General features: G+C 33.9%; 1 protein-coding gene across 1 annotated transcript in view; it reads right to left on the reverse strand.

Moving 5' to 3' along the window:
* Nucleotides 1-11,666: 11,666 nt before the first annotated feature.
* The window catches only part of LOC142338067 (uncharacterized), a 92,629-nt gene continuing 80,442 nt past the window's right edge, over nucleotides 11,667-23,853 (reverse strand). Inside the window, exons 10-11 of the mRNA XM_075387700.1 lie at nucleotides 15,374-15,496; nucleotides 11,667-12,188 (exon numbers count right to left, since the gene is read on the reverse strand). Of these exons, the coding sequence (XP_075243815.1) occupies nucleotides 15,422-15,496 (75 nt within the window). The 3' untranslated portion in view covers nucleotides 11,667-12,188; nucleotides 15,374-15,421. The remainder of the gene's footprint in view (nucleotides 12,189-15,373; nucleotides 15,497-23,853) is intronic.

Raw genomic sequence — 23,853 nt, forward strand, 5'->3', positions numbered from 1 at the left:
CTACGATAGAAAACTTACTAGATGGGTGAACAATTATGCAATGCCAGTTTCCCATTTTGTGTTTTCGAACTGATGATTCCCTGTGCATTGAATGGTTTGTATCGTTGCCATCATGCATATTGGCTTGACATTTTAAAGATAATCCCTTTGTCATGTAACAGTAGCTTCGAAGCTTCTAGGTCAAAAGAAACTGACACAGTTTTCTAGGTTATATGGTCATTAGGTTATTTGGGCCATTAAGTGTGAAAAACGCAACATGACCAACAAATGGATGGTTACATTTGTAGTATGGACCGCAACTATCTTTTTGTTTTACACTGAGGTCGTATCGGCAGAAGAAAACGTGAGTAATAGAACTGAAAACACAACATTTAGATTTAGCCGCAACCAGCTCATTTAGCAGAACATGAAAAAGTTTTTAAAAGCAGAATGCGGTGCTAACTACAAATTTGAACAATATTTCAAATTCCGCATTACCGGTTAATTTTTTTGTTACTGCCATTCGATTTCTAATTTGATCGAACTTTTTTGTTGCAAATTAATTATTTTACAATAATAAAATGCGTTGGAAGGTATAATCTGTAGGTTAAGTGATAAACAAAATCTCTTCATTGTTTTTTCTCAAAATATACAACGATTAAACAAAATAAAATAACCGGAAAATTCAACTGCCAAAAGAGATAGCTAAAAATTTTAATCACTAACAAAAGGAAGCTGTTGAAACATTTCAAAAAAATATCATTTTGTCGACCATTACTAAAATATACGATTCCTGCTTCTTATTGTAACACCACCTAAATTTCAAGACTCATTAAAACTTTTGACTAACACTAGGACACTCCTGAAAAGATTTTCTTCCACAAAATATTTATACTTATCCTTAAAAATGTGAATTGGTTGCTAACTTTTTGTTGTCATTCCTCGCTTTTCAATTTATTTTCTTTGTGAAAAACTAAAATCAGTTCCAATTTTTCTTTATTTGAAAGTGTCTGGCTATTTCATTTTTTTCTTCCCGACGAATCATCATTTTTAATCATCGTACTATTCTAACAGATCGCTTTACTGCTTCCGTAACGGAAGTGGCGATATTTTTAGAGTGCTCACTCATTTATGTGCATGCTAAATTCGGTTCTACTAGTTTTCACCCCGATTCATTCAAACCAGCACATCTTAACCCCATATCAGTTCACCCCTCGATCGTTTCATCCCACCAATTAGCAGTCGACATTTTTTGTTTTGGGCATGTTTTTCATTATTAAGCGGATAATTTAACCCCATGTTCGGATATGGTAGTTTCATATCAAGTCCCACGGGCCGCTGAGGTATGGTCATGGCCCGCGAGGCATGGCCAAGTAATCATTTCGCTAATTTTAATTAATCCTAATTCTAAAAAGATTTAAATCGTGGTGAAATGATAGACGGGTTAAATGATAATGGTGTTAAATGATGAGGGCTGACGAAATTGGGGTGAAAAATAGCGGCTTAAAAACAGTGGCGAAAAAATACTTATGTTTATAGCAAAAGCATCCATTGAAGAGTGCGCGAACATGAAAATTTGTATATAAACGCACAAAAATTTTTTGGAGCACATGAATTCGGCTTTGGGCACAGAAAAGTTTGAATATCAACCTGCAAAATCTTCACCTGAACGTAAAGTTATAATAAAACACGCAAAATGGAAGGCATGAATTTACTGATAGTCTGTCTGGGACAAACGAAATTTAGGTTTGTTCCGTGTAGCTCATCCGTCTTGTTCCGTCCTTGCATATCCTTTATTGTTCTCGCACTTATATGTTGGTCGTTTTCCAAAATTCAACTTTGCATCTTTTACACTCATGTTAAAGTCCGAGAAAAAATGCTATGCAAGGACAGCTATGCATTTTTTCTGTGCCCAAATCCGAATTCATGTGCTCCAAAAAATTCTTGTGTGTTTATTTACCAATTTTCGTGTTCGTGCACTCTTCTCCGAATGCTTTTGTTATAAAATATATGTATTTTTTGTACATATATTTAGCGGCCTCCATCTTTTTCCATCCCTTTTGGTTTTTAAATTTAGTTATCTGTTTTATGATAAGTTTCTATTATCTCTGTGACAAATAGATTTAGGGCCGATAAATTTTAACGTTAAAAGTTTTTTGGTGGTTTGAATCTAAAGCTATTTACCTTAAACCACTAAAATATTTCTTATGTTAAAATTTATAGGCCCTAAATCTACTTGTTACAGAGCTAATAGAAAATTACCATTAAAAGATAATTAAATTTAGAAAACGAGTTTTCTTACAGTATTACTTTTGGTTAAGGCTAAGAAAGTTAAGGACCATATTCTCTTTAAGAGAATTGGATGAAATGTAAGATCACTTAAAACTATAATCGTTTGATCATTTGCTTGAATTAGAAGCCTCACAAGTCGGCAACACAATCTCTACAATGTATACAAACATTCATCCCCTTTAGGACATTTATTTACATATACAATATTTTGCATGTAAAAAATAAAATTAGATCATATGAGATTTTCAAATAAAGGCATAAATTTTTCCAATCGAATAATTTGAATCACATTCTTTCATTTCACATCTGAGAATTTGTTCTTGTTATCATAAAGAAGTTATTGTTTTTCGTTAATTCATCTCTTGACATTCGCAGTTTTTGCCATTTTTTTCTAGGAAAAAACCAACGTTTTTCGTCCGGTTTTTCTGAGACATCGGTGCTGCTGAGACATCAATGTGTTTTCTATCAAAGCGATAATGTCGTCTTTGCTAATAATTGTGTCCAAATTTTGGTTATAAAAAGTATATCGGAGGATGATGGCATGAGTCAGTAAATACAATTGAACTACTTTATAGAATTCAATTTTAGTCAAAAATAGCAATCTCGCAGCTCAATCCGGTTCTTCGATAAGTTACCAGGTTTGCCTATTTCCATTCGTATAACTTTTTATAGTGTAGGGTTTCTTTAATAAGTGTCCAAGATTTTTTGGCAAGAGTTCAAAGTATTAACAACTGAAATCCACAACATTTGGTCTCATCAATAATGAAAAACACGAAACTTTAAAAGTTTTTATTCATTTCTTAAATATTTAACGATAACATTAAAAGCTTGCTCCAAACTTTTAAATTTATCAGAAAGTCTTTTTCCTAAAAAAAGCATATCGCGGGTTTTTGTTTATTTCTCTTATTTTCGATTTGTTCAGAAGCGAAACGGCTACGGGACAATTGGAACGGGTACCCCGTACCCAACAGGTGCGGACGAAGACGATTCCAAAGAAAGGAGACAATCTCCTTCTTTGAAGGAAGATGACTTGAATTAATTTGTAATTACACGTGATCATCAAAATCGATTCTTCAAAGTAACAGACTCAATTTGTCCGTTTTAGTTCCACGTTGTTTAGCTGATGCACAATAAAACTTTGATGAACTTCGTTTTTTCTGTTTCGTTGAAGCTAATACTTGGTTAACTCTCAAAGAAACATCGCTAGGGGTTATAATAATTGTAAAAGTTTTCAGTGAATCAAAAAGAAACAGACATTATGAGCTATTGTAACTCGGATTAGCAATCTGTCTTGCAACCTTAATACATTGGGAGATTTTAAAAATTCAATAAACTGCGCATTTATTGTTGCCACATTTGAGCAGTTACGATTAGACAACGGAATTGACAATAATATTCTGGCATATTTAGCACGAGAAATCCGAGCGATATGGGATATCTGTTTTTGTTTGTCCTAAGAAAAAACAATTTTATAAGATGAGTTCTAAGATCAGAACTGCCGCCCTCATTACTAACAGAAAACAATAATTTTGGTCTCATGTTTGACATTTATCACACGTTGAGCGACTGCCTTTGCAAATTGTTCAAAAACAAGTGTCACTTTGGTGTTTCTGTAGTTTCATGGTATCCCTGGTCAAATGTGTCAACGCAAAAAGTTGCTGAAAATGGAAAAAAATTGTAATGAATGCGTTGGAAAGATGCGGTAATTTAAGTAAAAATAAAATAATTTGCTCCTAAGAATCGAAAATTTTACAAAAAATTTCCCCCTAAAATTAGAAATAACGTCACCGCAGATATATAAGCAGAAAAGAAGTTAGAATAGCAGTTAATGCATAAAGAGCGGTAAAAACTATGGCGAAAAGCCACAAACCGTACAAAATTTCACCGCAAAGTCAGTCAATTCTCCATCGACTTCAATTTTTAATGAAACTATGTAAGATATGAGGTGAATGCGTTTAAAAGTGTTGTATTTTAACCGGAACAATGATTTATTCATTTCAATTCAAACTGAGATATTGCATGGGAAGTTTAGAACACCAAGAAACTTTGGAGTAGTTTCTCTACAAAAAATTATTTTTTCATCAGTGGAAGCGGTAAGAAAAAATTTGCCCCTAAAAACAGCACATCTTAAGTCAATTCACAGATAAAGCCACTCTAATTTTTTGCGGTGAATTTTTGTAGTGGTTTTTAGCGGTGAAGATTTCCTGTTGAAAGCGTTGATTTTTTTCACCGTTTAAGCGAATCTTACAAAATTTCAGCGCATAAGTTTTCCATAGAGGTTATTGGATCTGATTTGTATTCACAAGACTTATCATAGAAGTAAGTGACAGGTAGCGTAATTGAATAAAAAGTTGTTGACATGCAAGAGGTGAAAGGTTCGAAACAGTGTACGAACCTCATTATTTGTGGCAATCGAAACAGTGTAATTGCCTCATTATTTACTCTAATCAACAAAACTCTACTTAACCAACTCAGATCAAAAAGGTGCAACCTGCCGCGCATCCCTATTATATATGGACAATCATTGGGGGATCCTCTCCACAAATTTTCAGAGTCCGATGATGAAGATAACTTAAAGAGTTGAGTGTACCAGGTTTTGGTGTTGCCAATTAATTTGCAAATTTGAAATAGCACTTTTAATTACTTCAATTTGAAAATCCATTTCTGTTCAGAGTACCTAGTTCACTTCAAATGTTCAGTCTCTAGTTTAAATCACTCATTTCGACTTTGGCCTGATGCACAAATACAACTTTGCTAATTAATCAAAATATTTTGACAGGTCACTATGCTTTTGTCCATCAGTTTGTTTGTTTAAGATATATCACTCAACTCCCTTCTCTGGCGCCTTCGAAACATTAACCCTTTAAGGAAGAACGCTTATTTCAAACACCTAATTAACTTGTCTAACTTGACTTAGATTATCTAACTTACTCGCAGTATCTACTTATGAAAATTCCTTGCGTCCTACATTCTATCGTCTCAATCTTTTTATGCAATAAGCTATTATTATGGGCTTATTATGGGCTATTGTAACTCGGATTAGCAATCTGTCTTGCAACCTTAATACATTGGGAGATTTTAAAAATTCAATAAACTGCGCATTTATTGTTGCCACATTTGAGCAGTTACGATTAGACAACGGAATTGACAATAATATTCTGGCATATTTAGCACGAGAAATCCGAGCGATATGGGATATCTGTTTTTGTTTGTCTTAAGAAAAAACAATTTTATAAGATGAGTTCTAAGATCAGAACTGCCGCCCTCATTACTAACAGAAAACAATAATTTTGGGCTCATGTTTGACATTTATCACACGCTGAGCGACTGCCTTTGCAAATTGTTCAAAAAACAAGTGTCACTTTGCTGTTTTTGTAGTTTCATGGTATCCCTGGTCAAATGTGTCAACGCAAAAAGTTGCTGAAAATGGAAAAAAAATTGTATTGAATGCGTTGGAAAGATGCGGTTATTTAAGTAAAAATAAAATAATTTGCTCCTAAGAATCGAAAATTTTGCTCCACATTTGAGCAGTTACGATTAGACAACGGAATTGACAATAATATTCTGGCATATTTAGCACAAGAAATCCGAGCGATATGGGATATCTGTTTTTGTTTGTCTTAAGAAAAAACAATTTTATAAGATGAGTTCTAAGATCAGAACTGCCGCCCTCATTACTAACAGAAAACAATAATTTTGGGCTCAATTTTGACATTTATCACACGCTGAGCGACTGCCTTTGCAAATTGTTCAAAAAACAAGTGTCACTTTGCTGTTTTTGTAGTTTCATGGTATCCCTGGTCAAATGTGTCAACGCAAAAAGTTGCTGAAAATGGAAAAAAAAATTGTAATGAATGCGTTGGAAAGATGCGGTTATTTAAGTAAAAATAAAATAATTTGCTCCTAAGAATCGAAAATTTTGCTCCACATTTGAGCAGTTACGATTAGACAACGGAATTGACAATAATATTCTGGCATATTTAGCACGAGAAATCCGAGCGATATGGGATATCTGTTTTTGTTTGTCTTAAGAAAAAACAATTTTATAAGATGAGTTCTAAGATCAGAACTGCCGCCCTCATTACTAAAAGAAAACAATGATTTTGGGCTCATGTTTGACATTTATCACGCTGAGCGACTGCCTTTGCAAATTGTTCAAAAAACAAGTGTCACTTTGCTGTTTTTGTAGTTTCATGGTATCCCTGGTCAAATGTGTCAACGCAAAAAAGTGCTGAAAATGGAAAAAAAATTGTAATGAATGCGTTGGAAAGATGCGGTAATTTAAGTAAAAATAAAATAATTTGCTCCTAAGAATCGAAAATTTTACAAAAAAATTGCCCCTAAAATTAGAAATAACGTAACCGTAGACATATAAGCAGAAAAGATGTAAGAATAGCAGTTAATGCATAAAGAGCGGTAAAAACTATGGCTAAAAGCCACAAACCGTACAATATTTCACCGCAAAGTCAGTCAATTCTCCATCGACTTCAATTTTTAATGAAACTATGTAAGATATGAGGTGAATGCGTTGAAAAATGTTGTATTTTAACCGGAACAATGATTTATTCAATTTAATTCAAACTGAGATATTGCATGGGAAGTTTAGAACACCAAGAAACTATGGAGTAGTTTCTCTACAAAAAATTATTTTTTCATCAGTGGAAGCGGTAAGAAAAAATTTGCCTCTAAAAACAGCACATCTTAAGTCAATTCACAGATAAAGCCACTCTAATTTTTTGCGGTGAATTTTTGTAGTGGTTTTTAGCGGTGAAGTTTTCCTGTTGAAAGCGTTGATTTTTTTCACTGTTCAAGCGAATCTTACAAAATTTTAGCGCATAAGTTTTCCATAGATGTTATTGGATCTGATTTGTATTCACAAGACTTATCATAGAAGTAAGTGACAGGTAGCGTAATTGAATAAAACGTTGTTGACATGTAAGAGGTGAGAGGTTCGAAACAGTTTACGAACCTCATTATTTGTGGCAATCGAAACAGTGTAATTGCCTCATTATTTACTCTAATCAACAAAACTCTACTTAACTAACTCAGATCAAAAAGGTGCAATCTGCCGCGCATTCCTATTAGATATGGACAATCATTGGGGGATCCTCTCCACAAACTTTCAGAGTCCGATGATGAAGATAACTTAAAGAGTTGAGTGTACCAGGTTTTGGTGTTGCCAATTAATTTGCAAATTTGAAATCGCACTTTTAATTACTTCAATTTGAAACTCCAATTCTGTTCAGAGTACCTAGTTCGCTTCAAATGTTCAGTCTCTAGTATAAATCACTCATTTCGACTTTGGCCTGATGCACAAATACAACTTTGCTAATTAATCAAAATATTTTGACAGGTCACTATGCTTTTGTCCATCAGTTTGTTTGTTTAAGATATATCACTCAACTCCCTTCTCTGGCGCCTTCGAAACATTAACCCTTTAAGGAAGAACGCTTATTTCAAACACCTAATTAACTTGTCTAACTTGACTTAGATTATCTAACTTACTCGCAGTATCTACTTATGAAAATTCCTTGCGTCCTACATTCTATCGTCTCAATCTTTTTATGCAATAAGCACCACTTAACAAAAACAATTTTCGAGCATATGTTCTGCGATTTTCATTGTGTTAAAATTGATCCCTTCTGAATATCGTTTCAACAAAAGATGGTAGCTCGAGTGACACAATTACCGATCGGACAAATAGTCAGTCTGGTATACAGATGCGCAATTGAACAAACAAAGACACGCAGGGGACAAAATTTGGTACAAGCCTATTTTAGATTTCTACAAAATCTCTTTTTTTCTACTTTTTTGGGTTATCAGGCCCAGTTAATAACAATTGATCGTATAAGAAGTTGTGACAACAGATTTTTCATTTTCTTCCAATCACAATAAGAAGAAATTTTATAAAAAAAAACACGGAGTTGAAAACGAAATTCAGTGTTCATCATTTTTTGTAGTCTTTTCATTCAAGTTAGTATCTTATTTGTAATTTCTGACTAAAAACTACACATTTTCCTGGTCACACGGCGAGAAAGTTGATTTTTGTTTGCAGGTCTTTCATAGAATTTTGCGGCAAAGTTGTCATGGGATCCAAGTTGGTAGTGGCACTGCTTCTGTCGATGACAATTGTCGTCCTATTCCAAGCTGAGCAATCATCCGCATTAGAAGTGAGTTTTTCGTCTAATTTCGTAAAACACAAGCATGCGCGTTTCAAAATGCTGAATCTCTTCAGTGCCAGAAATAAAAATGCTAGAGGTTCTTGTATACGTAGCCAGAAGTTTATTTTCATAAATTTTCGTCGGATCTTTTCGACGGATCTTTCTCAACCCCCCCCCCCCCCCCCCCTAGTGGGTGCGGATTATTTGCACCCCCCCCCCCGACGCACGTGCCATATTTTCACATATTGATTTACTATGTAATGACAAGTGCTCTGCAACGAGGGGGGGGGTTAAGGTACTGGGGGATCCCTTGGTCATATTAAAAAATGCAAGTTACGTGTTTTAAGCAAAGTTATGTGACTATATATGCAGAATTAATCTCGAAATTCTGGCGTAACATCTCGAACCTCTACGTGGTTCTCGATAAACGCCAGAAGTTCCTCAGAGTCAGAAAATGAAGAGATTTTCATCAGAGTCACGTGACATACTCTTGAAAAGCTCATGTGAAAGTATTGAAATGGCAAGTCACGCAGAATTATATTGATCCTATATACAGTGCCAAATGTCGAAAATTGCAAAGCTCGCAAAATACATTTGAGAAAAGACCCACAGAAAATGGCCAGCATTTATTTTTGTAGAGTAGTTTTTGATCTGTTTTGGTCATCCCCTCATTCCAAGCTTAGTGGGATATAAATAAATATTAGGCTGCTTGGTGGGTATGTTAAATCCAATATTAAGTCGCCCAAAATTTTTTATACAGCACCTGGGGAGCACAACGGAATGAACTCATATTTGAATTGAAGAAAAGTCGAATATTTAAACCGGATAGGTCGACTAATCTGATTGCTAGCATTAAAACTTAAATTCGCAACAAAAACAGAAATGGTCAATTTAGGCGGTTGTTTGTCTATTTCATCTCGTAAAGTATGAATGAAATCAGTTTCATCTTCACCCAACCTCTCCTTACCACGCCATTTTTTATGCAAATAGTTCACGTTTGCTTCATGCACAATTAAGTTCCCGCTACGCGGGGGGATATTGGAAAATGGCTATTTATACATATGTCAGCAATTTTCGCTGGTATCTCGCCCCTGTTATTGTTTGTTATGTGTTTGTTTAGAAACGACACGGGTTTGGAACTACTGGTACGGGTGATTCTGGTCCACAGGGCAAAAAGCGAGAGATGGAAACTGCTGAGAGAGCTGAGGAGAATTTCAAGAGGAACAATCATTTGTTCGAAAGCCTCCACGACCAGTAGAAAATCAAGTAAAAGAAGGAGGGAAGAAAGACGGAAAAATTATTCAATTTGTGAATGATGAAACCATCAAATGACAGCGTGTGAATCATAAAAGATTTAAAACTGCATTGGAAAGTTTACTTGCTGTGGCTTACGCTTTGATGAAAATACCATAAAGAGAATTAAAATGATCAAATTTTGTTTCCTTTTTTGTTCAGAATTTCCCACTCGATTGTCCGTTGAGGACTGCAGATCCACATCCCCCTATCATAGTAACATAATCAATCAGCGCTGAATCATAGTATTTCTCAGTCTGTATTTTTACTATAAACGTATTATTATCATGTAACTATTTACTATGAAAATTGTAAATTCAGACAAAAAAACGAAGTAAGTTTAGTGTAAAACAGCATTGATTTCTTAAACTTAGCTTAAAATGTTCAGAATTGAATTTGAGACTTTTTTCTTTGGTCAGAGCTCATAACAGAGTAATATAAATTGTTACAAAAAATACCTACACTAAACTTTACTTAGAGGAAACCAACTGCAAAATAGTTAATTTGATTGATTCAGTTGATTGATTATTGGAACTCTTATGCATAAAAGTTTATACAATTGAAGTATTTGGAGTGAACTGTCAAGCCCTTTGGCATGTATTCTGTATACCGCTATATTCAGCAGTTATTTTGTATTCTGTGGTTACTTTTTATATTCCTGTGTATTTCCACGCTGTGTATTACCACACTACATTCCCAATCAATTCTTACTTCTGCCAATTCTCACGTGTCCTGCAAACCAGCACGGAATCAATTGCAACTGGATGTTTCCTTTGATCAGGACATTAATAACCAGCTCCCTATTAATCTGTTCACAGTGCACTCTGACTCCACAGCTGTGGATCATGGATGTGGTCACATTTAGGTAGGGGTTGTAGAGAAGACACTATCCCAGACAAACCCCACATCATTCAAAGCACAATGAGGAACTCTCAAGGATATATAAAACAGAAAAAACCAGCAAGAGATGTTAATGAGTTTTGCGTTTTCAAGAAGGCACAAAACAAAAATAAAGAGGCAGTTTTTATTTCAAATCAAATATTTAATATCAAAAATCAACTGCAATCCTCACCCCTATTAGTACCAACTGCAGTTTCTTTTTCTGTTCTTTTAGCACATTCGGTCAATAACAGATCCCAATAATTTTCAAATGTGGCCAAAATGAACTTATTCATTTTTTCAGTATAATTTCAGCTGAATTCGTATATACAAAAACTGAAATAAAAATACATATCATTCAGATAAAAGCTAATGATTTTAATAATTTATTTTCTTCAATAATTTGTGTTTGCGCAAATTGTTTAAAATTTTTTGTTTTTTCTGTATCTCTAGTCCATTCCTACGGCTTAGTTTAACCAAAGACAGTTCCTATTGGTTTCATAATGACAACTTTTGAAAATATTTCTTGTTATAAAAAATGTTGATTTTTGAACTTCGCCCTATTATTTCTTCCCTCTGTCGACTTTTTTTACCTGGTGTCATTAAGGAAAACTTCCATCTGCTGTAGAGTTCGGAAAAAGTAAGTTTGTGTAGTTAAGGTTTTATCTGATTGCATTTTGACGTTGCTACTAGGTGCTTTTAAATTTAGATATTGAGTTTTTGCCTAGAAATTTGTTTTTGCTTATTTTGTTTTTTTTTCGTAGTCTTTTTGATGGCAGAGCTCGTGAGTGTTGTAATGAGGCATGTCATTAGGTAACTCAATTAGTAGTTTTGAACGAGTTTTTTAAACTCAAACATCTATTTTTGTTATCTCTTCATTTGGTTGGACAATTAAGTCAAAAATGTTATCCTTTCAAATCAAAACTTTCTACTTTTATACCAGGAAGCATAATTTTGGGGTGTCAGTTCAGAAAATGCGGGTAAGTGGATCAAGGCTCATTTTTTAAAACATAAACCAATTGAGTTTGCAATAGTACAACGGTCGAGATAATGAAAAGCAGCTCAAACAGAAATCAGTTCAATTACAAAAAATGAATATCATATCAAGTGTTTAAAATATATAATTGCTGCAAAATAAAAGAAATATGTATAATGTTAAGTCGAAGTGTCAAATATGTTTACGCTTGAGCTCAATCAAAGTAGATCTGAAATGATTTGTCAACAAATGAGTCAATCCAATAAAAATAGAATTCACTGTCATAAAATGTCTTGTACATTAAATTGAAACCATCACTGATACCCCTTTGCGCATCAGCAAAATTAGCATTAAAATTATTGAAGATTTGAAAAATAAAATGAAGAAAATATTGTATGCAACAAAAGCTCAGCTCAGTATCCAGGTCAAATCATTGCACAGAAACAAAAACAAATTAATCAGAATGTCTCTCAAAGTTTGTACTATAAAATAGCTAATTCTGACTTAGTGTTGGATCCATACCCATCAGCTCCTTTCTTGTGTTGAAATAAACGTCACTCCACTGGGTCATAAAACTTCCGCAGAAGATCAAAACTTATCCAATGGGACTACTCATTTCATTACGCCGCAAAACGTATATTTTATTCAAATAAATGTAATCGAAATTGTGATTGTTTTCTACAATAATTCTTAAACATACCCGGCAGATTGCCGGAAAACAGCCGCCGTTGATTACAATAAGCATGATTGGGATTGAAAGAATAGAAGATTTTGAAAAAAAAAGATTCTTGTAAAAAAACATTTTTTAAGTCCGATTTATTTTGATGGCATTTCGTAGTTGAACATACTTTTGTTTCTTAGAGAGAGGCTACAGGGGCAACTATCAATACCAATAAGCATAAGAGACGGTAACTAACACTTATAGGAACGACGTTCAAATTGTGGGCATCTAAAATTGGGCTTTATCCCGTTTCTATTTCTGACTTCAATTTTTTATACTGACTTTGTTCATTTTGAATTGCTTTGCTGATCAACTGCTGTCTAAATACACTTTCAGCAGAATGAGAAAAGAGTGAAACTAGCCTAGAGAAGTCAAAAAGATATCACGCAAAATGTTGAAAAAGCGGCAAAATGAGGTAAAGCGAAACATTTTTTTATTCGACGAAGTAAAAAAACATAGCAGGACAAGTCTCGACGTACAATTCAAAGAATTTTCATTGACTAAACAGAAAAACTAGACCTAGAATGGACTATGAGTGAATTGAGAAAATCATTTTAAAAAAAAATCAGAAAAAAAACATAAGAAATGAACAGAAAATCAATGTCAAAATGCCGCATGTGAACAAAAAAAACCACTAGCGAGAAATGAAAATTAAATTCAAACAAAAAACTAGGCCTAGAATGAGCTGTGAATGGATTGGGAAAACCATTTAGAAAAAAATCCGATCCAAAAAATCGAAAACACAGTAAAAATCAGAGTGAAATTGCCGCATGTGAACAAAAAAACCACTACCGAGAAACCGAATTTTTGTTCAAACACCGTTTTCTCACTCTACTTTAAAATTAGAGCGAAAAAAATTCACGCCGCAAAACCACTCGCTTTTTCGCTCCATTTCCTGTTTCGGCGTGACCAAAATCACTACTCCAATTTGACTTCAAAAATCATGAAAATGTGTGAACAGATCTTAAAAAAAAACATAGCAGGACAAGTCCTGAAACACAATTCAAAGAATTGAATGAAAAACTCAGACCTACTCTACCTGACCAGCAGATCAATTGAACAATTTCAGCCAGAACACAAACAAAATCATCTCATAAAATTGAGAAACTAAAAGAATCAAACCTAAACAAAAATATACTCATTGCTAAAACTCCTGAAGCTTTTAAACCTAAGGCAAAAATTTTTCCCTTGAAAAATACCTATTTCAAAAACATATTAAAAACCAATTTTTCTTTCTGAAATCGGTCCAGTATTATATCAGCAAGATCTAAAAATTATTCATTGGCCCTTGAAGATCGATTAACTCGAAAATGACCAAAAATTTAAAAAAAAATCAATTGCAAATTATAAGGAAATTTTGCTGAAAATCGTGATATAAATATCTTCAGAATCATTTCTGTGTCTCTAGAGGTTATCCAGTAACCCAATTCCAAACTTTAAAAAACTCATAGGCTCATAGATCGATAGCCAATATTTTTTAAAATTTCAAACTTCAAAAAAATTCGTTCTATTAAAAGGATATAGAAACAATTGCCCCCTAGCAATTATTTAATAACATACTGTCGAACCGTGAATGAAGTTACCTGGCTACTGAGGCAAGAAAAAATAAATGAAATATAAATATCTTGAAAAAACTTGAGAAAAATTGCAAATTTTATTAAAAAAACTTCTAAAAGTCGAAAGGTTAAATTGTTGAAAACAAATCCATTAAAACTAAAAACCATGCATTAACTTTTTATTAGAACGTAGAATATGTTTTCTCGCATTTGAGAATAGACGAATATCAAAAACTGACAAAAACTTTAGGAAACCTTAAAGAAAATGAAGATTTTATAAAAAAAAGGTTAAATTCGAGACATTAAAATGTTAAAAACCATTCCATTGTTACTAGAAACTATGCAGTGCCCTATTAAACACCTCAAAAGAGGTTGTCTGGTTCCTGAAGCTGAAAAACTGGAAAATAACGAAAATTTTCAAAAACCTGAAAAAGCGAATTTTGGCAAAAAAATCGCTAAAATTTATGACATTCAAAAGTTGAAACCTATTCCATGACAACTAAAAATTGTTCAGTATCTTATTATCCAACCACTGATGAGGTTTTCTTGCCCCTGGGACTCAAACAACTTGAATAATGACAATAAATGTCAAAAAATATGAAAAAAATAGTGAAAAAGTTTTGTCAAAAAATTCTAAAGTTCTTGATGGCAAAAAGTTGAAAAACATTCCATTACCACTAGAAACTAAGCAGTGATCTATCATCAAACACCTTATCAAACCCTAGATGAGGTTTCTTGACACCTATGGCTAAAAAACTCAAAATATGACACAAATTTTCAAGAAACCTGAAAAAAATTGCGAAAATTAGTATACGATTTTGCGTGTTTGTGTTTGTAGAACCAAAACATATAGCTCATAAAATGGTCATAACAAGCAATTTTGTCTCGCAAAAAGCTTTCATCAACTTTTAAAAATTTCAACCTAGACTAATAAAAAAAACTCAAAAAAATCACAAAAAACAAGAAAAATTGCACCATTTTGAGCCCAAAAACTCCTAAAAATGACCTTTTATCCTTAAATTAAGGCAATCCCAGCAGCTGCACCACTATAAGCACTTGACGGACTACTAAAGCCCACTTTGGGCCTCTAATGAAACTTAATGCTCGCTGGGCTTTACCTGTTTATCCCGTTTTGAAAGATCAAAGTCATTGAAAAATGTGTGAACACCTTAAAACACAGCGCACAAATACAATTCAAATTCTTTGAATTGTAAAAAATAGGAGCGCTATAATAGCCGGTTGAGAAGATGAGGTCGGCTATTAATTACGTGCCAATTTGACATAAATAATAGAAAACCTAAGTTGTAAATAAAAGTCCCTGACATTAGTAAACATGGCTTAACCAAAAAAAATAGCAAATTAGCATTTATCAATAAATGGCTCTTCAGAAAAGATCAACTTCCAAAACAAGTAATTAACAAAGATATTCGAGATCAATTTTATACTAATTTAAGCTGTTTTTATTGCTCTCAACAAAAGCCGCAAAGTGTTCGTTTCGCAGCGTAATGTTCTTCACAGTTTCAGCTAGGAAAGGAACAATATTAGACCCAATGTCTACTCCACTTTAGAGACAAGCTGCTTTGTAGACTACTGCCATGTCCAAATCCTCGTCACCCCACGACAACGATCGCTTGAATAGCTGAAACAGAAAGAAACACAAACTCATCCAAAAGTGATGTAAGGCACGACACTCATAAAAAACGACAACATCAAAACTTTTAAGAAAATACAGTCACAAAAGTTGCCAAAAATATTTGGAACTGCACAAGCACAACGCAAACTTCAAAAAAATGCTAAGTCGAAATGAAACATGCTGATGACAAAATCTAAAACTCGATTAATTAAATGCAAATAATTTGCAAAACCCATATAGAAGTCAACAGAAATCAACAAAGCTACAATTTTCAAGAAGAAAACATAGCCGAAAGATTGCGAGATTAAAGCCATCGTTGAGGCCACTGCCCGATGTTGGTATTGACAGACCAGTTAGAACAAAAAATAATAAAAAAAACAATGATAAAAATGAATAGTAAGAAAAAAGAATTGATGACAAACTAATTTTTCTAAACGTCAAAAAACGATCTAAATTGGTCAACGAGTCCATTAGATCCGATGGATACGTGCTTCCTTAAGCCTCTAAATTGAAGGCTAATAAGCTTAATAGTAATACCACTTAGCAGTATACTCAAGAAACTTTTTAGTTAACGCAATAAGTCTAACATCAAGTATTAATTGTCACGCTCTATTGGTTTATCCCATTTTTTTCCGCTTTTTGACCTTGAAAGCATTCGAGTGAACTAGCTGACAATTCTCACAGTTTAAACAGTGAATGAGATATGTCAGAAGTCAAACGTGAAAGTCGTTACTTATGTAAAAAGAAAAACGCAAAAAGATAAACCGTTTAAAAAATATGGAGAATGCACATTTTAGGTTGATAAAAATAAGCTTAACACTGATACCATTTAGCAGGACACTGTGGAACTTTGATAACTTAAAGCACTGAGTCTTTTAAGATTAAATGTAAAACCCGGGGTTTATTGGCTTATCCACTTTCTTTTGATTTCGCTTTTTGATCTTGAAGACATTTGCGTAAATTTGCCAGCTGAATTCTATATTCAAATCAGTTGAAACACAGAGCGAAGTAAGCCATCTTAAGTCAAATCTGAAATAGGTGGCCTATATAAATCGGAAAAGCTGAGCCAGATTGTAAAAGAAGCATAGCATGACAATTCCTGAAAAATAAGCCCAACAAATTGAAACAAAACAAAATGCTTTCAACTCAACAGCAGACCAATTAAACATTAGGAGCCAAAAAGATGATACTTAGTTTGACATGAAAGGGAAACTAATGACATTTAATTTGTATAATATTTTTGTTATCAGCGTGCTCAATACGAAGTTAAATCATTAAAAAGCATAGAAAAGAAAACTTCAAATCTAAGAAAAATCTTGCGATTGATATATAAGAGACCAGCAGATGGAGTCAAAATATCAATTGATCCAAAAATGAAGAGGAAATAAAACTGAAGATGCTCTGAAGATACTCTGTGTTCATATCTTCAGAACCAAAATTATAGTGCTTAAAAGACGCGTGAATTCAGCTTCAAGCTCAATGGAGCTCATGAGGTTTTACCCGGCCATATGGACCCAAAAACAATTGCAAAAATTTTTAAAAAATAATTGCTATACTGTCTATTTTTGACGACATGTCTCAAAACAACCCACTTATTGCTCAAACCTAAAATAACTAACTTACAGATTAGAAAACAAGTTGGAAATAAGAGACGGAAAGACGAACATAGCTGACAGATTGCCAGAAAATAGCCGCAATAGCTTTGTAGATCTTCAGTCTCAAAAAACAGTAAAAAAAGACAGACCAAAAAAATCGTCCTTCAATTAAGGCTGATATGTTATATTTTTATTTAAAATCTGTATAAGTTATTGCTGCCTCTATTAGCCATCTTAAGTCAAATCTGAAATAGGTGGCCTATATAAATAAGAAAAGCTGAGCCAGATTGTAAAAGAAGCATAGCATGACAATTCCTGAAAAATAAGCCCAACAAATTGAAACAAAACTAAATGCTTTCAACTCAACAGCAGACCAATTAAATATTAGGAGCCAAAAATATGATACTTAGTTTGACATGAAAGGGAAACTAATGACATTTAATTTGTAGAATTTTTTGTTGTCAGCGTGCTCAATACGAAGTTAAATCATTAAAAAGCATAGAAAAGAAAACTTCAAATCTAAGAAAAATCTTGCGATTGATATATAAGAGACCAGCAGATGGAGTCAAAATATCAATTGATCCAAAAATGAAGAGGAAATAAAACTGAAGATGCTCTGAAGATACTCTGTGTTCATATCTTCAGAACCAAAATTATAGTGCTTAAAAGACGCGTGAATTCAGCTTCAAGCTCAATGGAGCTCATGAGGTTTTACCCGGCCATATGGACCCAAAAACAATTGCAAAAATTTTTAAAAAATAATTGCTATACTGTCTATTTTTGACGACATATCTCAAAACAACCCACTTATTGCTCAAACCTAAAATAACTAACTTACAGATTAGAAAACAAGTTGGAAATAAGAGACGGAAAGACGAACATAGCTGACAGATTGCCAGAAAATAGCCGCAATAGCTTTGTAGATCTTCAGTCTCAAAAAACAGTAAAAAAAGACAGACCAAAAAAATCGTCCTTCAATTAAGGCTGATATGTTATATTTTTATTTAAAATCTGTATAAGTTATTGCTGCCTCTATTAGCCATCTTAAGTCAAATCTGAAATAGGTGGCCTATATAAATAAGAAAAGCTGAGCCAGATTGTAAAAGAAGCATAGCATGACAATTCCTGAAAAATAAGCCCAACAAATTGAAACAAAACAAAATGCTTTCAACTCAACAGCAGACCAATTAAACATTAGGAGCCAAAAATATGATACTTAGTTTGACATGAAAGGGAAACTAATGACAGTTAATTTGTAGAATTTTTTGTTGTCAGCGTGCTCAATACGAAGTTAAATCATTAAAAAGCATAGAAAAGAAAACTTCAAATCTAAGAAAAATCTTGCGATTGATATATAAGAGACCAGCAGATGGAATCAAAATATCAATTGATCCAAAAATGAAGAGGAAATAAAACTGAAGATGCTCTGAAGCTACTCTGTGTTCATATCTTCAGAACCAAAATTATAGTGCTTAAAAGACGCGTGAATTCAGCTTCAAGCTCAATGGAGCTCATGAGGTTTTACCCGGCCATATGGACCCAAAAACAATTGCAAAATTTTTTAAAAAATAATTGCTATACTGTCTATTTTTTGACGACATGTCTCAAAACAACCCACTTATTGCTCAAACCTAAAATAACTAACTTACAGATTAGAAAACAAGTTGGAAATAAGAGACGAAAAGACGAACATAGCTGGCAGATTGCCAGAAAATAGCCGCAAAAGCTTTGTAGATCTTCAGTCTCAAAAAACAGTAAAAAGACAGACCAAAAAAATCGTCCTTCAATTAAGGCTGATATGTTATATTTATATTTAAAATCTGTATAAGTTATTGCTGCCTCTATTAGCCATCATAAGTCAAATCTGAAATAGGTGGCCAATATAAATAAGAAAAGCTGAGCCAGATTGTAAAAGAAGCATAGCATGACAATTCCCGAAAAATAAGCCCAACAAATTGAAACAAAACAAAATGCTTTCAACTCAACAGCAGACCAATTAAACATTAGGAGCCAAAAAATATGATACTTAGTTTGACATGAAAGGGAAACTAATGACATTTAATTTGTAGAATTTTTTGTTGTCAGCGTGCTCAATACGAAGTTAAATCATTAAAAAGCAAAGAAAAGAAAACTTCAAATCTAAGAAAAATCTTGCGATTGATATATAAGAGACCAGCAGATGGAGTCAAAATATCAATTGATCCAAAAATTAAAAAGCGCAAATAAAACTGAAGATGCTCAGAAGATTCTCTGTGTTCATATCTTCAGAACCAAAATTATAGTGCTTAAAAGACGCGTGAATTCAGCTTCAAGCTCAATGGAGCTCATGAGGTTTTACCCGACCATATGGACCCAAAAGCAATTGCAAAAAATAAAAAAATATTTGCTATACTGTCTATTTTTTGACGACATGTCTCAAAAACACCCCCTTATTGCTCATACCTAAAATAACTAACTTACAGATTAGAAAACAAGTTGGAAATAAGAGACGAAAAGACGAACATAGCTGGCAGATTGCCAGAAAATAGCCGCAATAGCTTTGTAGATCTTCAGTCTCAAAAAACAGTAAAAAGACAGACCAAAAAAATCGTCCTTCAATTAAGGCTGATATGTTATATTTTTATTTAAAATCTGTATAAGTTATTGCTGCCTCTATTAGCCATCATAAGTCAAATCTGAAATAGGTGGCCTATATAAATAAGAAAAGCTGAGCCAGATTGTAAAAGAAGCATAGCATGACAATTCCCGAAAAATAAGCCCAACAAATTGAAACAAAACAAAATGCTTTCAACTCAACAGCAGACCAATTAAACATTAGGAGCCAAAAAATATGATACTCAGTTTGACATGAAAGGGAAACTAATGACATTTAATTTGTAGAATTTTTTCTTGTCAGCGTGCTCAATACGAAGTTAAATCATTAAAAAGCAAAGAAAAGAAAACTTCAAATCTAAGAAAAATCTTGCGATTGATATATAAGAGACCAGCAGATGGAGTCAAAATATCAATTGATCCAAAAATGAAGAGCAAATAAAACTGAAGATGCTCAGAAGATTCTCTGTGTTCATATCTTCAGAACCAAAATTATAGTGCTTAAAAGACGCGTGAATTCAGCTTCAAGCTCAATGGAGCTCATGAGGTTTTACCCGACCATATGGACCCAAAAGCAATTGCAAAAATAAAAAAATATTTGCTATACTGTCTATTTTTTGACGACATGTCTCAAAAACACCCCCTTATTGCTCAAACCTAAAATAACTAACTTACAGATTAGAAGAAAACAAGTTGGAAACAAGAGACAAAAAGACGAACATAGCTGGCAGATTGCCAGAAAATAGCCGCAATAGCTTCGTAGATCTGCAGTCTCAAAAAAAAACAGTAAAAAAGACAGACCAGAAAAATCGTCCTTCAATTAAGGCTGATATGTTATATTTTTATTTAAAATATGTATAAGTTTTTGCTGCCTCTATTAGCTGCTCTCAAATAACCTTCATTTGGAGTGGCACACACCCATTTGACCTTATCTCTTTGAATTAAAGTAAATAAAAGTCAATTTCAAAGAGAGGAAGTCATTTTTGAGAGTGAGGTAAGTCAATTGTGACCAAAAAATTAATCACGCGAATGAACAAAAATACCCGCTCCACTAACAGCAAAAAATTACGTCACACGCACTTCAGTTGAAATTGAATGAACGAATGAACAAAAAGCAGATTTGAAGTGGTTGTGACGTCATATGGTCGTAACAACAATTGCGAAGACGAAATAAAAAACATAGCCAGTAGAATAACGGAAACGACTCGAATCGTCGTGCATTATAATCTCTAACCTAACCTTACCGATATCAGAACATCAAAATAGACAAAAGAAAAAAAACAAAAGTAGACCAACAAAACACATTAAAGTGTTTTAAAAATGCCGACACTTTTTCAGGTGCGGTGCGAGCTAGGTGGGTGGCTGGGTAGATAGGTTGGGGATGTAGGTAGTGCTCGGGTAGTTGGGGGTAGGTGGGGTAAGTTAGGTGAAGGGAGGGGGTAGTTTGGGGCGTTGGGGTAGGAGGGGGGGTAAGTTGGGGCGGGGGGACTAAGTTGGGGCGGGGGGGGGGGGGGGGGGGGGGTAGGTAGGTAGGTGATAGGGGTAGACAGGTGGTGGGGGGGGGGGTTGTTCGGTGTAATTTATATAATTAGGGGTGACTTATATAGGAACAAAAAATCTCAAAACGACCTCTTCGCCTTGAACATTACCCGCAGTTCCTAATTACTGTACATTACAAACGAAGCTACTGTTAAAGTCCAATGTTCGAAAACAGAAGTCAGCAATAAAAAACGGAGGTAAATGCTCGAACAGAAAGAAGTCAAAAATCAAGTCATGAACAAACTTGCTTTCTGCTAAAAAAAAAACCTGTAGAATCTCAATACTCCTCTTCGAGTCGTAAAAACCTGTAGAATCTCAATACTCCTGTTCGAATCTTCAAAACCATGAGAAGGCCAATAACAGCCCCAGCTATCGCTATGCGGCTATTTAAAAAACGACAATATTTGAATATTAAAAAAGTAGGCTTTTGATTAAAAAAAATTTTTAAATCAAACTTGTGCTGCCAAATAGTCCCAATACCTCAAAAAATCCAACTTCTAGGCTCAAAAACTCCAAGAAGTGACCTTTTCAACTCGAATTTAGGCCTTCAATGAAACTTCAGGGCACTCTGTACCTGAAAGACTACTAAAGCCAACTCAGTGATTCTAATGAAACTTGATGCACTTTAGTCTTTACCTGTTTGTCTGGTTTTCAACGAAAATTTATCAAAAAAGAAAATTTATCAAAAAAAAAGTCAATGACATCCCACAAAGACCACGGAACCGGCTCCAGTTAGATATTTTTTTACACATCAGCCAATTAATCACTAAAGACAGTGATCCACCCATTCTACACTTTTAAATACAAACCATTTCTGAAAAACACTGCAGAACTAGCAATACAAATTATTTCCATTCAATAAACGACCACCAACTGATAAAAAACTACAAAATAGGTACATAATATCACCCAAAAAGATTACCGGAAAACAACCGCCGTTGATGCACAGTGGGACAGAAACAGAAGAAGAACAGATAGAAATAGACCAAACTTTTACTATTTTTTATCAGTATCAAACAGTGTTCTAATTTGGCATGCACTTTCAGTTAGGTTCTAAACCTATACTTCCAGCTTCTCAAATGCAGGCTATTAAGATCAATACTAACGTCAACTAGCAATCACTCTAATGAACTTCCAATAATGAGTAAGGTAAGTCACGAGTCAAGCCTGAAAATCTTGACTTGTGGAAAATAAGAAACGTGATCAGAAGGTAAAGCGAATTAAAAACATAGCAGGAGAAGTCCTGAAATAAAATACAAAGAAATTTAAGAAAAACCCAGAACTACTGCACCTGGCCAGCAGATCAATTGAACAATAACAGCCAAGAAGACAAACAACCTCATAAGTTGTGAAACAAAAATAATCAAATAAACTAAACAAAAGTAACATAGCCGGCAGATTGCCGGAAAATAGCCGCGGTGCCGCGCTAGACGCACATCGGAATTGAAAAAGCAATAGAAGCGATAGAAATTGACAAATCTTTTTCCTTAGTTTCAAAAATTGTTCTAATTCATTGTGCAGTTTCAGTTAGATTCTAAACCTATTCTTACTTCAGCTTCTAAACTGAAGGGTATTAATCTTAATATTAAAATCGGCTAACAATCGCTCTAATGAACTTCAATAACCTAATGCACTATGACTCAGTGGCCGTGCATTATAGGTTTATCCCATTTCTATAGATTTAGATTTTGCCCTTTTGACATCGGCCCTATTCATTACATAACGTAATTCAATGCGTGAAATAATTTGGAGTCCATTAAGTCGAAACAGTGAGCGAGGTAATTCAGAATTCAAGCATGAAAATCGTGACCTATGTAAAACGAAAAACGTGAACAAAAGCGATTTTTCTTTAAAAAAGAGAAACCGCCTAAATAATAGTCGTTGAGAGACTTGATGGCGGCTTTTAAAACCTAGAATGTTATATCTTAATAACTTTATAGATTTATCGTCTTTTTCTATTTTGACGTTTGACCTTGGCCGTGTTCACAACATTGCTTGAATCTGTTTGAAAGAACTGTAAATTAAGCTGGAATATTGAGAAGAGTAAGTCAGAAATTGTCGCTAATTCTATAAACAAAACAAAATCTGATCGTAAAATAAAGAGAATTTTAAATAAAAAGTAAAAAGTAGCGCAAGTAAATAATAGCCAATGATAGTCTGACGATGGCTATCAAAAAAACACACAAACCAACTACCTCCATAATATAGCTAACAGATTGCCAGAAATTAGCCGCAATAGCTTTGTAGATCGGCAGTCCGAAAAAGATAAAAAACAGACCAAGGAAATTTCATCTTTTGATTACATGCTGAGATGTTACAATTTGATTAAGATTCTTTATTGCTGCTTCTATTAGCTGCTCCAAATATATTCATATACAGTGGCACACAATCATATAACCTTATCTCCTTGAATCAAAGTAAAAAGATTTCAGGGCGAGGAAGTTGTTTTTGACCAAACAATCTCACTCTATTTTGAAAATAGAGCGAAAAAGTTAACGCCAAAAAATCAATCGCTTTTTCACTCCCTTTTCTATTTCAGTGAAACCAGAATCATTACTCCAATTTGACTTCAGAATAGTGAAAACGTGAACAGATCTTTAAAAAGACAATAAAATTTAATATCTGAGAAGTGTAAAA

The sequence above is a fragment of the Convolutriloba macropyga genome, chromosome 4, assembly GCF_964194025.1.
Source record: "Convolutriloba macropyga chromosome 4, txConMacr16.3, whole genome shotgun sequence".
In the NCBI taxonomy this organism is placed as follows: domain Eukaryota; kingdom Metazoa; phylum Xenacoelomorpha; order Acoela; family Convolutidae; genus Convolutriloba; species Convolutriloba macropyga.